Source organism: Rhipicephalus sanguineus, chromosome 1, assembly GCF_013339695.2.
Source record: "Rhipicephalus sanguineus isolate Rsan-2018 chromosome 1, BIME_Rsan_1.4, whole genome shotgun sequence".
Lineage (NCBI taxonomy): Eukaryota > Metazoa > Arthropoda > Arachnida > Ixodida > Ixodidae > Rhipicephalus > Rhipicephalus sanguineus.
Window position 1 is genome coordinate 201399444 of NC_051176.1, and position 17511 is coordinate 201416954.

At 47.6% G+C, this 17511-nt stretch overlaps 1 protein-coding gene across 1 annotated transcript in view; it reads right to left on the minus strand.

The window, feature by feature from the left end:
* Positions 1-189: 189 nt before the first annotated feature.
* Positions 190-17511, minus strand: part of LOC119405468 (tubulin alpha-1C chain) — a 30136-nt gene continuing 12814 nt past the window's right edge. Inside the window, exons 2-4 of the mRNA XM_037672304.2 lie at positions 4427-4951; positions 2489-2751; positions 190-905 (exon numbers count right to left, since the gene is read on the minus strand). Coding sequence (XP_037528232.1) covers positions 347-905; positions 2489-2751; positions 4427-4951 — 1347 coding nt within the window. The 3' untranslated portion in view covers positions 190-346. The remainder of the gene's footprint in view (positions 906-2488; positions 2752-4426; positions 4952-17511) is intronic.

The window sequence follows — 17511 nt, forward strand, 5'->3', positions numbered from 1 at the left end:
TTAGCAGTTTTCACTCCTTTGTAACTCGGCTGGCTCTACATATAATGTACCTTAACAGCCTGCATTATTGGATGACTTGGAAAGCTTGTCGAAGTGCATACGCACACTGGCTGGCGACGAGGAAATAGAAGACTGATGACGTTGTGCGTCGTCGCAAACTTTAGCGAACTGTCACGGGTAGAGATCGTCCATATTTTGCTTGATAAGTTTAATATCCGTCTAGCATGAACGCCAAGTGATATAAAAAAACAATAGTGTACTCATATATGACCAAACTGCATCACATCAGAGTTGTTGCTGCATGCTGTTGCATATATTGGATCGTTGCGAAGCGCAGGCGCCGTGCCTAGTACTCCTCGCCCTCGTCGGCGCATTCGCTGGAGTCCATGCCGACCTCCTCGTAATCCTTCTCGAGGGCGGCCATGTCCTCGCGCGCCTCGGAGAACTCGCCCTCCTCCATGCCTTCACCCACGTACCAGTGGACGAAGGCGCGCTTAGCGTACATTAGGTCGAACTTATGGTCCAGGCGAGCCCAGGCCTCGGCGATGGCCGTCGTGTTGGACAGCATGCAGACAGCTCGGGGAACCTTGGCCAGGTCTCCGCCGGGCACCACTGTTGGCGGCTGGTAGTTGATGCCCACCTTAAATCCGGTCGGACACCAATCTACAAACTGGATGGTGCGCTTGGTTTTAATGGCCGCGATGGCAGCGTTGACGTCCTTGGGCACCACGTCACCGCGGTACAGCATACAACATGCCATGTACTTTCCGTGGCGCGGGTCGCATTTGACCATCTGGTTGGCAGGTTCGAAACAGGCGTTTGTGATCTCGGCCACGGTAAGCTGTTCGTGGTAGGCCTTCTCTGCGGAGATGACGGGCGCGTACGTGACTAGTGGAAAGTGGATCCTGCGACAACGGAAAGGATGAAAAGAGGTGGGCTGTTAGGTTTACGACAAGATGCAAGCATAGAAGGAACATGCGGTGCCGATTTTTGCTAAAATCTTATGACATTGTGAAGACTGGAGGTAGCCAGTGTACGTGTACGGCACCATGACGAAAACGAGAGGTTGAGAAATGTTTCACAAATACTTGACGCGTATCTGCCACTGAGGCTTCACATAACCTTCCACAAGCTTAAATTGAATCCCGATGTTGGGCAACAACTTCTTTGTCACATACATTCTATGAGCAACCGAATCTGTTAGTCAGCATTTGAAGACGGAAACTGCAGAAGGAAATTCAGTCTGAGCTTTTCAGCGAGCATAAGAGTTTCTTGGCAGCTCATTCGGCGAATTTAACATGCGTCTCTCGTTTTTTGAATTTCGTAGCTGCTAGAGCTTAGGTCTTATGTCACACATTACATACGCTGTTCTTCGTGTCTTGTTATCTTGTAAAAGCGATGTGGTTGGCAGCGACCATGCGTTTTATGCGAGGAAAATTCTTTGAAAAAAAAAATAAAAGAAAGAAAACGTCACTACAAGATGCGATTAAGTAATATTAGCTAGATAGCTATAGTAGTATATCGACATATATAGCTAGCTGTAAGCCAGTGAAAAAAAGTAAGTCAAGAAGGAGAATGGCTATATCACGCAATATGACTGCGGTGTATGGCGGCTTATGTCTTGCATAGTGGTCGAAGGGAGCTTCTTTCTATAACTGACTGAATATCATCAATGACAGGTGTCTCGAAGTCTTGCGAGGGAGATGTTACACTGTGCCTATACCGGCTTATATTTTTTGTGTGTCTATTTTGCATGATGGAAAGCAGATGATTTTTCAAGGGCTCGTTTATCTTTGTTAGACACAATATTACTGGCAGACTTAATGCCTTCAGGTAGTATGCGAGAGATTATTGGTCAGCTGCCAACTCGTATAAAGATCACGGGCTACGTGACGCCAACAGGCAAAAAAAAAAAAGAGTGTTCCACACTCGCCGCCATGGCTGCGATTGGCGCTGACTAACACTCCTAGTTTTAAATCAACAAATATACCCCAGAAAGTGGACGGGAGGATGACCGCCGCCGTAGCTCAGTGGTAGAGCATCGGACGCGTTATTCGAAGGTCGCAGGTTCGGTCCCTGCCGGCGGCAAGTCATCTTTTCGTCCACTTTACTTTCTTCACATTTATATTCTAAATACTACAGATAACACCCCCTGTACTTTCCTTGGCGTTATTGTCTGTTAGTTCTCAGTAATATTTTGCATGATGACATTTTCAAATTGCTGCATCGTAGACATCAGCGAATAGAGGGCAATATACGCAACGTAAGTGTAGAGTGGTAGAATGAATATTACCTTACGCGTTTTAATTGGCCTGTTATCGCATGCAAGTCATCGGATTTCGCTAAATATTCATTCATTACATTTCACCACAGCATGTGGTACAAGATCAACCGCAACAATGTCGGATACATGCGCTGTTATAGGGTCCTTCGAACAAACTTATGTGCTACGAGAGTCGTGCAACTCATTGAGTACTTTTTCACAAACCTGGGGTAAGGCACCAAGTTGGTCTGGAACTCAGTCAAATCGACGTTAAGGGCGCCGTCGAAGCGGAGCGAAGCCGTGATCGAGGAAACGATCTGGCTGATGAGGCGGTTTAGGTTGGCGTACGTAGGCCGTTCGATGTCCAGGTTACGGCGGCAGATATCATAGATGGCTTCGTTGTCAACCATGAAGGCGCAATCGGAGTGTTCCAGCGTCGTGTGTGTGGTCAAGATAGAATTGTAAGGCTCAACAACAGCAGTAGAAACCTGCGCACATTCAGTATTCGTGCTTTGAAAAGGAAGCACTTTGCACATGGTGTAAATTGCCCGAAAGACTAAAATTAACCGACAAATCGCTGATGTAAAATGAAAGCAACACGAAACAAGTAATATTAAATGACCTAAAGGTATACAATAAAGAGAAAACAGATTTTTCTCGTATCAGTAAATTCTTTCAATACCAAAATCGCCACACTTACCGCAAGAAGACGCTTGGTAAGCGAGAAAATGCGCAAAAAGAAAATGCGGGTGGCGACGCCACCTTCAAGTTCCCGCACCAATCGCCATGACGTCATGGCGTCATGGCGTTCCTAATCGGTAAAAATGAAGTACATTGTTCTCTGAGGGGGCCAGAGACTTAGCATGCCAAGTTTCGGGAAATTTCGCTGGGCCAATGTCGCTAAAATATAAAAGATGCACTTTGAAATCCGTGACGTCCCGCGCGGAGATTTAGGTGTGAAATTAAAAAATCAGACGAACTTGATTGTCTTCTCTGTCATTAAAGCTATGATGGTGAAATTAACGACGTTAGTTTTCAGAGTAAAATGTATCAATATAAACCGATTCATTGTATCACTTTAGTATGGCTTTAAGCGCTTCACAGTGTGCACGACGTCTACACCAAAAACAACCCTTCTTCGATCGTCTTATCGTTGCCCTGTGATACCATCCGCGTTGTCTATGAAGTAACGTGCATGGTGGGTAAGTCAGAGTCTGCCCTGAGCAGTTGCTAGAGCGTATGCCGGCATAGAAACCTCGCTTTACGTTGGTGAAAGTGTCCAATTGCTGACAGTTTCGTTTTACAAAAGGTCACCAGCTAAGCGTGTGCGAAGGGCTTATCGTTTCTGCGCGACAGTATTCTGCAAACATATGAATAGATTGTAGATGAGGGTGCAGAAAACAGTGAACCGGACTAAGTGGGAACTACGGAAGCTAATCCCCGTATTAAGAAACGCTCCTCGACTTGAACTTGCCACCGCCTTGGGCAGCGCGTTTGAAACGCGTTTGTGCTGCCTTGGCACAGCCTAAAGACAGTGCGTTCGAAACGCGTTGAAGGCGGTGGCAAGTCAAGTTCAAGTCAAGGAGCGTTTCTGAATACGGGGGTAACAATTGCCAGTCAGTCGTCCGTGGTGTGTGTCCGTCAGAATTACAGTCTCAACGGAATAAGATTGGCACTAGTGAACGGTGGCCGCACGAGCACGCCGATAGCGAGATTGCCAAGCACATTCCACTTTCCAAAGCAGGGGTGGCCGGCCGACCGGCGGAAAGCAGCCGTCTTGCTGTTGGCCCATCCGAAAGCCCATATCTTAAAGAAACGCTTGTTCATTGCTTATCGCCAGATGTGGCTATGCACACGATATCCTTTTTGCTTTTGTTTTTCTTTTTTCCCTGAAGTTGCGAGCATCCGTATCTTCATCGCAGTTGCCCAGAAAAAGCTGCTTGTTGGAGTGCTTCCTGCCGGCCACCCCTGCTTTGGAGAATCGAATGTGCTTGGCACTCTCTATATCGGCGCGCTCGGGGAAAACGAAGCGCCGCGTGTCGTAATCTTGCCGCTCCGGAACTGGTCACTTGTGCCAATCTTTTTCCGTTGGTGCTGTACATATATGGCTTTCCGAAAAATCAATCGCGCAAAGGCTTTTAAACAGCCAGCACACGCAACTACCTGTGGAGCAGGGTAGATGGAGAACTCGAGCTTAGATTTCTTGCCGTAGTCGACCGAGAGGCGCTCCATGAGGAGCGATGTGAATCCGGAGCCGGTGCCGCCGCCAAAGCTGTGAAAGACGAGAAAGCCCTGCAAGCCCGTGCACTGATCGGCAAGCTTGCGGATGCGGTCGAGCACTAGGTCGACAATTTCCTTTCCGATGGTGTAGTGACCACGCGCGTAGTTATTGGCTGCGTCCTCCTTGCCGGAGATCAGCTGCTCGGGGTGGTAGAGCTGACGGTAGGCTCCAGAGCGGACCTCATCGACCACAGTTGGCTCCAGGTCGACGAACACGGCCCGTGGGACATGCCGGCCGGCGCCAGTCTCGGCGAAGAAAGTGCTGAAGGAATCGTCAACTCCACCTGAAGCCTTGTCACTCGGCATTCGGCCGTCCTGCTGGATGCCATGTTCGAGGCAGTAAAGTTCCCAGCAGGAGTTGCCGATCTGAACACCAGCTTGGCCGATATGGACGCTGATACACTCCCTCTGCGAAGTACAGAAAACAGTGGGATGCATTCAAGATGGAATTGGAATTCTGCAAAGAGGATTATCTAGAACGCATTCAACAGTGAGCTATGCTAACTGGTGCGTTATCGCCATGAAAAATAACGTCCCCGTACACAACAGACCAGGCCCGTGCAACCCTCCCCCCACGAAAATTTTCCCCCATTGGATACAAAGCACAAAAAGACACTCGAACACTCTTACCTGCCCACATCCCATGTCAAGATCGTGACTCCCACCCCCCCCCTCCCTCCCGAAACAAATTCATGTATTTATTGTACAGTTACCTATGTCTTTCAGAACAACTCCGGTTATATAAATCATTTTCTTATCATCTTTACACCAGTATTCTAAATGTCCTTTGTTTATCTCAACTGCTAACTTGTTAAGACCTTTATCTGCTTTTTATACCAGCGCTTCCGGAAGGTGAGCGTTTCTTACGAACACTGCTAGAATAATAGGTTGACATTCCGCTATGATGTGACGAGCCGTTTCTAGACTTCTGCTGCAGTCATCCTTCTATGAATATTGCCAAAGGCACCTTATGCTGCTGCTTGATTAAATTTGTTTCATCCATTGATCAAGGTATACCTAAAGTTGGCTGGAAAAAAAAAGAAGAGAAAACTTTGCTTTCCCAGAGGTGAAGAAAAAAAGAAGGAAAGCTGTTTTATATAAATTACTTTGAGAGCCATTGATATAAAACAGTTTTAAAACATATACCACACACACAGACAGTGGTGCAGCCGGGGGAGGGGGGGGGGGTTACATTTAAGGCGGAAAGTTGGGCTAGTTGGTAACGTGAATAATAGAACATGTTTACTAGCGAAAAAAAGACGTGGACGAGATTCGTGGACGAGATCCTGTATTCCTTCTTCTCGCCCACGTCTTTTTTCGCTAGTAAACATGTCCTATTATTCAGGGGGGGGGCACACCGGGCACGTGCCCTCCCCCCCCTCCCCGAAATTTTTTTTTGCTGGCATACAGAGCCCAAAATGACACTTCACCACATCTGCCTGTCCGGCCCCCACTTCAAATCAAGGAGGTGCCCCCCCCCCCCGAAAAAAATTTCTGCCTACGCCCCTGCACACACACACACACACACACACACACACACACACACACACACACACACACACACACACACACACACACACACACACACACACACACACACACACACACACACACACACACACACACACACACACACACACACACACACACACACACACACACACACACACACACACACACACACACACAGGGTGCCTCAGCTCTCTTTAGCCAGGATTTTAAAATATGCCGACGTAACCAAATGCATGTTGCTGACTAATGCATGGAGTAAGTCACACAATTTTTTGCTTTTCGCTTAGTTGCGTTATTAGGCATGTTTAATTAACTTCTCAAGCAATGAAACTGGGCAGAAAATTACAATTACAAAGTTGTAGATCGGTTTGCAAAACATCCGATTAGACAGTTTCTTTCAGCCTATGAAGCATTAGTGTTTTTCTGCTTACTACAGATGCCAGCGAAAAAAATATAACAAATGACATGTCCGCTTGCGCGCTTATGCGCGCCATGATTGCATTGCGGCCTAAAAATTTTAGGGAACACTGCCTCCGAAATTTAGAGGCCCCCCCCCCCGCTAAAATTTTCAATTTTGCTTGCGTATATACACAAGCACACATCACATACAAACGCACGCACAGGCATACATAAAGCATGGTTGAACCCCCCCCCCCCCTCCCACCCCGAAAAAGATTTTTGGCTACGCTATTGGCATGCAACAAGCATGAATGGACAGATTACCGACTAAGGACTGAGAAACCTGTTGTATTTGACTGCGCATCAACACTTTTCGTCAACGAACGCTTAAACCCAACGTACACGGTCGAAATGCTTGCGCACCGTCGGAAGGCGCCGTGCCATTCCGGCACCTGAAAAGCCACTCTCGGCGATATTCCGCTTCGCCGGGATAGCAATGAAAGCTTATCACTGGCTCTGTGCAATGTGTGAGGCATTGCGGTTTTGTTCGGTTCAACCTAACCGAACAAAACCTCCCTATGAAAACTGAAACTTTTTATATATCTACGGTGCACAGAACGACGATACAGAAATTGCGATCCCGTACATTTCTACACACCGCACGGGCGACATATCCACACTAACGGAGCTACGGTGTTGCCATCTATAGGTCGATCTCGCAGCCAATAGGAACCGAAAACTCGTGTGGAGCCATAGCGCGTGAACACGAACAGCCGCTACGCAAGCTCGATTGACAGGGCCTCACTTGTTTTGGCAGCGCAAACAAACGGGACGCAGAAAGAGCGTGACACGTGTTTGCCGACATGTATTCGCTATAGCACTCACTTAACCACTCTTTGAAGCATGTGTTGCTCATACGACTTCATGGACGCTGCAGATCGAAAAATGCTGATAAAAAAAATGCTTCTCGGCGTTTCCCGCGTTACCATTCCATGACTAGACACTCTGACCGGTAAGCTTTCCACAGCACTAACGACAACAGGTACCACAAAAATTGGTTTTCAGTCCGTTTAACATTGCGATATTTGATGACCAGCCTCCTCGATAGCTCTTCAGTGAATTTGCCCACTGGTGCGTAGCCTGAAGTGGACGTTGCGCAGCCTCCGACGTTGTGTTGGTGTGTGCCTACAGACTTAAAATGGGATTGCGTGGTTGCGATAAGGCCAGCCTTTTAGTTTAAAGAGGACCATAGGCGTGCGCTTCAGGGGGGGGGGGGGGACGAAGGTTCATCGCGGCGTCCCTCCCCCTGCTATTACGTCAACGTATGGGGAAGACTTAGCGCCCTCCTCTTCTTAGGTGTCTAAGGGGGGTGCCCCCCCCCCCCCCCCCATCCACCGTGCGCACGCTTATGAAGAGGACGCACACCAATCATGAACGAGTTTGGTAAGCGCCGCATGACACTTTATATGCGTTGAATAAATGTGGCATTTTCATAGGTATTTCGAACTAGAAGGAATGAAACCTTACAACACAAGTGATCCGGACATTGTGGGCATAGATAAAGGAAAGCACTAGAACGCCCATCCAAGGCTAAAATATTAGCAGCAGTTGAATAGCAAAATGAGTACAAACCCATATGTTAAGTCACTAAACACATTATAGAAAATTTAGAAACCTGGGACAATCTGTATAGTTTTCCAGATCACTCAGCGTAAATTCAGGACATTTAGGGACGGCAACGCTGCTGAAAACGATGTTCAAGCAGTTTGATAGGTGCATGTACTACAGACGGGTTCACTGTTAAAGGGAACACTTGCGAGCTGAGCATGTTTGTATTTCTCTTTCTTGTAACATTATAGTAGCTTAGATACGCATAAGACTGCTGGTGGTTGACAGATTTGACTCCTTTTGACAGACCAGTGCTGTGTATGCACAGTGTTTCCCTATCCGCTTGACGTTACAGGATGAGAAAAAAAAACGCCAGGCCTGCGCGGAAAGTGCAGCGCAGTCACAGCGAAAGCTGGAAGAGCGGCAATTCTAGAGCCCGTTGTAAACTCTCTTGTGGCTACTAATACAAGAACACTAGCAACGTATCCACTACGCCACAAATCATAATTTTTGTGAAGTTGGGAAGCACCCACCACGACATTATTCGTCAATCTGCGGAGAAGCGCGGTACCATCTGTAAGGCATTATGTGCACTTTGTTGATGCGATGGTTGATGACGATGAAGAATTATGGCTAAGCCATTTGTAAAGGGTTGGAAGCTTTAAAAGACCCACTAGTTACGTAATTCGCATTGTGTGACTCCCGGCCCTTACTTAACTCTACCACCATGCTTTATAACATACGTTGACGTGAGAAAGAGAGAGATCGAATTAACTTTATTGAGACGCTGAGGAAAGGGATCATGGGAGCCTTATGGGCTTCCTTGGCAACCATAGAGTTTCCTAAAATTAATTAGAGGGGACTCTGGCGCTGCGATCTATTTTGTACGCGTTCTAGCATAGAACGGGGAGGAGGACAGAACAAAAGAACGAGAGGGAGACACAGCCAATAGGCGAGCTGGGGAAATCAGGAATGTATGCGATGCATGAATAAATGTATAATTATTATAACTGAACGTCAGTATTCAGAGGCATTGTTTTACGTAGCTTGAAGTGGAAGAGCGCGGCGACTTCAACAATTAACATGTGTTAATGTCTTGACATAGCGCCAGGGGGTGTCGCAGTTTCATAACTTCCTTGGTTTCATGAGACGTTCGGTAGTGGCGCTGGCGACCACGCTGTTTCATCCAGTGCTTCTAGTATGGTATTAGTGTACTTGTAAAATTCAAATGGCTCGACGATTGGAACCGTTATTCAGTTGTCGAAATGGCGCAGTACACACACTCACTAGGTCCGCGCGTTCCCGACAATCAGAGAGAGTTGCTGCTCTCGTTTACGGAACAGCATCGAGAGTTGGCCGTACGAGCTAGCGAGTTTACGCACGAATTTACGGCAGCGGACAGGCGTCGGCTGTGGGGCGAGCTGTCCGACGCGCTGAACAGCGAGGGCCCCGTCACCAAGTCCGCCTCTTCAGTCATCACCTCAAACGCATCTTCTACCTCGGGGCTTCGTTTCTGCGTGACTGCAGCAGCCACGCAGGCGACACGAAATGGCATGAACGAGAACGGAGACGCCATTTTCGCAAACTGTCAGCGCGGTAGATAGATGCGTGGGTAGCCCACTCCTCCGCTTTCGTTTCGATCCAATCCAAGTCATTTGCGGAGACTGTTTTGTATCCGTTCTATCGATAGAACGGCCACCCTAACCGTTCAAACACCTAGCCTGCGGAAAACGCATGGAGGGGCTTTACTCCGTTCTATGCAGATTTTGTGGCTATTCTCACGTCTTGACCGTCAGTAAAGCATCGACCAATGCCGTGTGGCTCCCCCTCCTCCTTTTGTTCGATCCTCCTCCCCGTTCTATGCTAGAACACGTAGAAAATAGCGTAGAAATAGCATGGCATGGGAATGGTGGGTAGTACACGGATTTGCCTAATCTTCGTGCTTACGGCTTCGAACGCACTTGTGGCTTTGTTTATTGCTTTGTTTTGGCGTTTGTTTCCGATAAAAGAATAGACCGTTGTGAATTTCGTGACCAGATTTGAATTGATGAGCCTAAAAAAGTTAAAGTGGTGAAGTGGAACTGCTGACTTTTGCTGAACTTTGTTTTGCGACAAAGCGGATGCAGGCGACGCGGAGCCGAACGGAGCCGAAAATACAAATTTTAGACAAATCCGTGTACTACCCATCATTCCCATGCTGGCTGAAGCGCCATGCGTTGCAGCTCCCATAGACACTAGCGCCAGAGTTCCCTCTGTAAGTATTGTAGGAAACTCTATGTTGGCAACCAATAGAAGTGCACTTGCGAGGAACCCACTACGCTATAAATCATCGTAACCTTTGTGAAGTAGGGAAGCAGCCACTATGAAATTTTTCGTCATTCTACGGAGAATGGTGGTACCCGCTAAACACCTGTAAGACATTATGTGCACTTTGTTGATGCTGTGGCTGATGACGATGAGGAATTATGGCAGAGGCCTTTGTAATGGGTTGGACGCATTCAACAACCCATTCGTGGCGCAATTCACATTGTGTATCACCTGGTTACAGAATTCGCGTTGTGTGACGCCTGGTTCTTATTTTACTCTTCTACCACACTACATTAAATATGTTAATGTTGTTCCTTCCCGACATGAAGCCTGTATAGACCCTTTTTGCAAAGTAATTTCAAGCACCGGCATGTACTTTTGGGACGTGTTGCAGAGGACAACAAAAAAGAATTTCCGTTAGACCCTCACGGAATTCGGTATTTAGCAATAGACAATGAGGACGGACTACCTTTTGACCTAATCATGAGGATTGGCTTGCACAGTATATGGCGCTCACGAATGGCTGGATTTTACTGTGACCCGGATAGAAGACCAGCAAGACAGTATTTTCAAGAAAGTATGGCCCGTTTCTCGAGGGAGAAAAAACAAAAGAATGCGTTCCTTCATGGTTGGCTAGGGTAGAACCCCTGCTTACTATGAAGGAATTTTAAATCACAATGTTGGTTATCCAGTGGTTGACGGTAGATGTGCGCCTACATATTTGTGGTGCCTTGTAACATAATTCTGTTGTCCCCGTTTGTGTGGTGTACAACCGGAAATAAAGAAAAAGAAACCAGCATGGCTCTGAGTTAGGATACTGTGCTCCCACGCAGCGGGCCCAGGTTCGAACCTCGTTCCAGCCCGGATACTTTTTCTTAGTTTTTTTTTTATTTCGCGCGATAGTGGTTACGGACACCGGCGGCGCCAAAAACGGCCCTTGTTGTGATCTCATAACAGCTTTCGCTGTAATATGAAAGATGCTGATTTGAGTGTTCCCTTTAACAGTGGACCGCACTGTACGTAGCTGCCACTAATATCGGGATATTTCTCGAAACCAGAACATCCTCAGAAATTCGAAATCCAACTGTGTGGTACCGCCTTGGGCCCGTAGATCTGCTGTAAACCTGGCCGTATGGTCGTAGCCAGAAACGCCGGGTGGATGCTTTTTACAGCGAAAGCTGTTTTGAGATCATTTCATCGGCCGTTTTTGGCGCCGTAGTTGTCCGCCGGCGGTGTCCGTAACCACTATCGCTCGACATAAAAAAAAAACGAAATAAGAAAAAAAAATTCCAGGATGGAACGAGGTTCGAACCTGGGCCCTCTGCGTGGGAGCCCAGTATTCAACCTCTGAGCCATGCCGGTTTTTTTTTCTTTACCGCCTGCATGCATTACAAAGGAGTACATATGTACGTGCTAAAACATGTCAAGCACATTTTGGCTAATGTAATGTAATGTAATGTAATGTAATTAATAATGTAATGTCTGAGCCATGCTGGTGCTTGAAACTGCTTTGCAAAAACAGGCTTCATGTCGGGAAGGAACCACATTAACATATGCAATAGAGCGTGGTAGAAGAGTAAGATAAGCACCAAGCGTCGCACAACGCGAATTCTGTAACCAGGCGCCACACAATGTGAATTTAGCAACGAGTAGGTTGTTGAATGCTCCTAACCCATTACAAAGGGCTCCGCCGTAATCCTTCACCGTCATCGGCCACAACATCAACAAAGTGCACATGATGCCTTACATGCGTTTAGCAGGTACCACGGCTCTCCGTAAAATGACGAAAAATGGCATAGTGCCTGCTTCCATACTTCTCAAAAATTACAATGATTTATAGCGTAGTGGGTTCCTCGCAAGTGCACTTGTATTGGTTGCCAAGGAAGCCCATAAGCGCATGATCTATTTCCTCGGAGTCTCAATAAAGTTCTTCGCACCCCTGCCCCCTCTCTCTCCCACGTCAACGTATGTAATACAGCATGGCGGGAGAGGGAAATAGCGACCGGGCGTCACCCAATGCAAATTACATAACTGGTGGGCTGTTTAAAGCTTCCAACCCATTACAAAGGGCTCAGCCATAATTCTTCATCGTCATCAATCGTCGCGTCAACAAAGTACACATGATGCCTTACGGACGTGTAGCTGGTACCTCGCTTCTCCACAAAATGACGAATAATGGCTTAGTAGGTGCTTCCCAACTTCACAAAAATTGTGATTTATGGCGTAGTGGGTACCTTGCTAGTGTACTTGTATTAGTAGTCCCAAGAGAGCTTACAACGGGCTCTAGAAACGCCGCTCTTCCAGCTTTCGCTGTGACTGTGCTGCGGTTTCAGCATAGGCCTGGCGTTTTTTTTTACAGCGAAAGATGTTATGAGATCACAACAAGGGCCGTTTGTGGCGCCGTAGCTGTCCGCCGCCGCCGGTGTCCGTAACCACTATTGCTCAAAATAAGAAAAAAAAACGAATTAAGAAAAAAATTTCCAGGATGGAACGAGGTTCGAACCTGGGCCCTCTGCGTGGAAGCCCAGTATTGTATCTCAGAGCCATGCCGGTGCTTGAAACTGCTTTGCAAAAAAACCCTATATAGGCTTCATGTCGGTTAGGAACCACATTCAAATATGTAATGTAGCGTAGTAGAAGAGTAAAACAGCAACCAAGTGTCACACAACGCGGATTCTGTAACCAGGCGTCACACAATGCGAATTGCGCAACGAGTGGGTTGTTGAATGCTTCCAACCCATTCAAAGGGCTCTGCCATAATTCTTCATCGTCATTAGCCACAGCATCAACAAAGTGCACATAACGCCTTACAGGTGTTTAGCAGGTGCCACGGTTCTGCGCAGAATGACGAAAAATTGCGTAGTGGCTGCTTCCCTACTTCACAAAAATTATGATTTATAGCGTAGTGGTTTCCTCGCAAGTGCACTTCTATTGGTGGCCAAGGGAGCCCATAAGGCTCCCATGATCCATTTCCTCAGGGTCTCAATAAAGTTAATTCCCTCTCTCTATCTCTTTCTCACGTTAGCGTATGTTATAAAGCGTGGAGGGAGAGTGAAATAACGACCGGGCGTCACACAATGCGAATTACGTAACTAGTGGGTCCTTGAAAGCTTCCAACCCATTACAAAAGGCTCAGTCATAATTCTTCATCGTCATCAGCCGTCGCATCAAGAAACTGCACATAATGCCTTACAGAGGTTACCTCGCTTCTCTGCAGAATGACGGGTAATGTCGTAGTGGGTGCTTCTCAACTTCACAAAAATTATGATTTGTGGCGTAGTGGGTACGTTGCTAGTGTAGTTGTATGAGTAGCCACAAGACAGTTAATAACGGGCTCTAGAAATGCCACTCTTCGAGCTTTCGCTGTGACTGTGCTGCGCTTTCCGCGCAGGCCTGGCGTTTTTTTTTTTTTTTTTTATACAGATAGTGTGAAAGCTGTTTTCCTGGGAAACTTTGAGTTTACAAGGATCGTTTCCAAGTATTCGGTGTACAGGGCTGCTAGAACACCAAGCACAGCCACTTTGGCGCGTGTTCCGTCACGAATGACGCCGAGCGTGTTTGGGAGTACCCTGGCGGCAGTTAAGACTCGCGCCTATGATACAAGTGCCGGTGCCTTTCTCATCTGTACTATTACGTCATCGCTAATGGCGTTTTTGTACGTTACCAAAGCGCTCTTCTGCAAAAGGAGCTGCCTGCTGTTTGAGGTTCGGTAGATATGTTTTCCTCTGGTTGAGCTGTAGCGGGTTTGCACATTTCAGCAGTCGTTTCGGATAAACTGCCTCTGCGTTGGGTCGCTTTCATTCGCTCGGGTGCTTCTACGCGTTTTCAGACGGAAGACAAAAGCGTGCGTTGCTTGGGCGTTCACTGCTATGCAACGAGTGCCCGCTGTGCGTGTAACAGAAACTTTAGTCGGCACGGAAACATATATCGAGCGAAAGTTCGGTGCTATTGGGCGATGTGTGTGTAACGTGTATAGCCATGTACGCAGAGAGAAACACCTATGAAGAAAAAGAAACCGCACACCAATTATCCTAGCCATTCAAGCTTGCTTGCTTAAAATTTTGCACGCATGGCGTTGTGGCAGAGACATGACTCCGCCACATACACACACACACAATCCAATACACAAGCCTTCCACACACTGGAGTACAAAAAGTCAAATGTTAAGGATAAAATACAGTGCACGTGGTCATTACTTCTTCAAACGTGGCGCCGGAATCCTGGAGGGCATCGACAGACCTGATCGCTGATGAAGGGAACCGGTGGCGCTTGCTGCTGCGGGTGCATCTGTACGGGAACAAGGCGTGTGCAATCGGGGTCGTGAAATACGAGAAGAGCAAGGCAAATTAAACACCATCTGCGGCAAGCTCTGAGCGCAGTTCGCCTCTGTGGAAAGCTCCGATAGGGGCGCCGAGGCACCCGATTGGCTTCCAAGTGTTGAGCTCAAGTTCTTCAGTGTCCCTACCCGTGGCGAAGAGGGCAGGCGGATCCGTTGCTTTGCATTTGCATAATTACCATTCTGTAGTTCGCTTTGTTGAACTTCATGTGGATAATCTGAGCATAAATGTTCTTGCCTTGGTTCGTTGAACCTTGCACTAGGCGTTGATAATCGCTTTGGGGAAGATATCGCTGAGCTCATCCTACCTGTTGAGGCCGCTCCCTTCTTGGGCGGCATTGGCTCCGGTCTAGTAGATGGCCGTACAGGCATATCGTCAGTTGACGTCGCCTTTAAGTCGAGGGATGATGACGACTGACCATTACTGTTGACGCCAATGTGTCCCTCGGACATGGGCTCCAGTGCAATAGATGGCCGAACAGGCATCTCAGCAGTTGGCATGGTCTTTAAGTCGAGAGATGATGACAAGATATCGGCACTGTAGACGCCGGTGGATTCCTCAGATATGGGCTTCGGTGTAATAGATGGCCGAACAGGCACCTCAGCAGTTGGCATGGTCTTTAAGTCGAGAGATGATGACAAGATATCGGCACTGTAGACGCCGGTGGATTCCTCAGATATGGGCTTCGGTGTAATAGATGGCCGAACAGGCACCTCAGCAGTTGGCATGGTCTTTAAGTCGAGAGATGATGACAAGATATCGGCACTGTAGACGCCGGTGGATTCCTCAGATATGGGCTTCGGTGTAATAGATGGCCGAACAGGCACCTCAGCAGTTGACATTGCCTCTATGTCGAGGGATGATGACAAGAGATCAGTATTGTTGACGCGGATGGGTTTCTCCGGTGCAATAGATTGCCGAGAAGGGTTCTCAGCAATTGGCATTGCCCCTATGCCGAGGGATGATGACAAGAGATCAGCACTGTAGACGCCGATCGGGTCCTCAGACGTGAGCTTCGTTGTAGTACATGGCCGAACAGGCGTCTCAGCAGCTGGCATGATCTCTAGGTCGAGGGATGATGACAAGAGATCAGCACTGTAGACTCCGATCTGGCCCCCAGACGTGAGCTTCGGTTTAGTACGTGGTCGAACAAGCATGTCAGCAGTTGGCATGATATTTAAGTCGGGGGATGATGTCAAGAGATCAGCACGGTAGACTACGATCGGGCTCTCAGACGTGAGCTTAGGTGTTGTACATGGCCGAACAGGCCTCTCAGCAGTTGGCATGATCTTTAAGTCGGGGGATGATGACAAGAGATCAACACTGTAGACGCCGATCGGGTCCTCAGAGGTGATCTTCGGTGTAGTACATGGCCGAACAGGCATATCAGCAGGTGGCATGATCTCTAGGTCGAGGGCTGATGACAAGAGATCAGCACTGTAGACTCCGATCTGGCCCTCAGACGTGAGCTTCGGTGTAGTAGGTGGTCGAATAAGCATCTCAGCAGTTGTCATGATCTTTAAGCCGGGGGATGATGACAAGAGATCAGCACTGTGGACATCGATGACTTCCTCAGACATTGGCTTTGGTGCAATAGATGGCACAAGAGGCATCTCAGCAGTTGGAATTACCCCTAGGTCGAGGGATGATGACAAGAGATCAGCACTGTAGACGCCGATGGTTTCCTTACTTGTGGGCTCCTGTGTAATAGAAGGTCGAACATGCATATCAGCAGTTGACCCTATCTTTAAGTCGAGGAATGATGGCAAGATATCAGCGCTGTTGACACCGATGGGTTCATTGGAATCGGCCTCGTTGGCGACCACCTCCGGCGGTACGTAAAGCCAGGTCTCGTCGTCTAGATCTGCCATGAAGTCGACGTCGATTGGAATGAAGTTCTCGAGCGAGCTGTCCTCGGAGGAATCGTCGTCAGAGGAATCATTGTTGCCTCCAGCCGGCATGTTTATTTTCAACGACTGCTTCACCCTCATGCTTTCCTTCTCGGTCTCGGTCGCTTTGGACAGGGACAAGGTCCCCTGGCTCCGGTGCTGCTCTTTCTGTTGTTCCACCTGCTGGACTACTGGACTGACGTTGAGCAACGGAATCGCTTCCTGGAGGCCAAAAGCACACGTCGTTGACACGTCTTCCATTGGTATGTCGTTGTTGTTATTGTTGTTTTTGTCCTCTCCTCATGGCACATACCCAATGGAGGGGATCGGCCGAGTAGCTGGTGAATTCTTCCTATATTTTCTGCATGGTGTAACTCCTTGGTATGTTATTTGTTTTTAATTAATGAATTGAAGTGCCAATTATGAATAATGAAAAAATTAATACCCATGGAATTTAGCAAGAGATTCTTTTAGTAGCAATGATATATTCCTGAACAGCAAGAAAAACACCCCTGTGGCTGTACCCCAGGGTAGTGGCCCCAAAAGAAAGAAGAATGGGTTCTGGTAATTGCATGCCCAGCTTTCGAAGAGGTGGTGCTAATATTCTTTTCCTGAATGTGTTGAACCGGCGACATGATATGAAAAAAATGACCAATCGTTTCTTCCTGATTACAGAAGAGGCACAGAGTGGAGTTCACTAAACCTGATCGATGGAAGTGAAAATTGAGGGTAGTAACTCGGCAACGAATTTTTGTTATGACAACTTCCATCATCCTTGAATTAGATAAATAGCTGTGCCAAGAAAATAGAAGGTGCTTGTACTCTGGAGAAGCTGTCGATGCCGAGTCTAATATTTTTCTGATTGTAAGTGTGCGGTAACGCGCCGTCGTGATGTGAGCTGTTGACGGGAAAACAG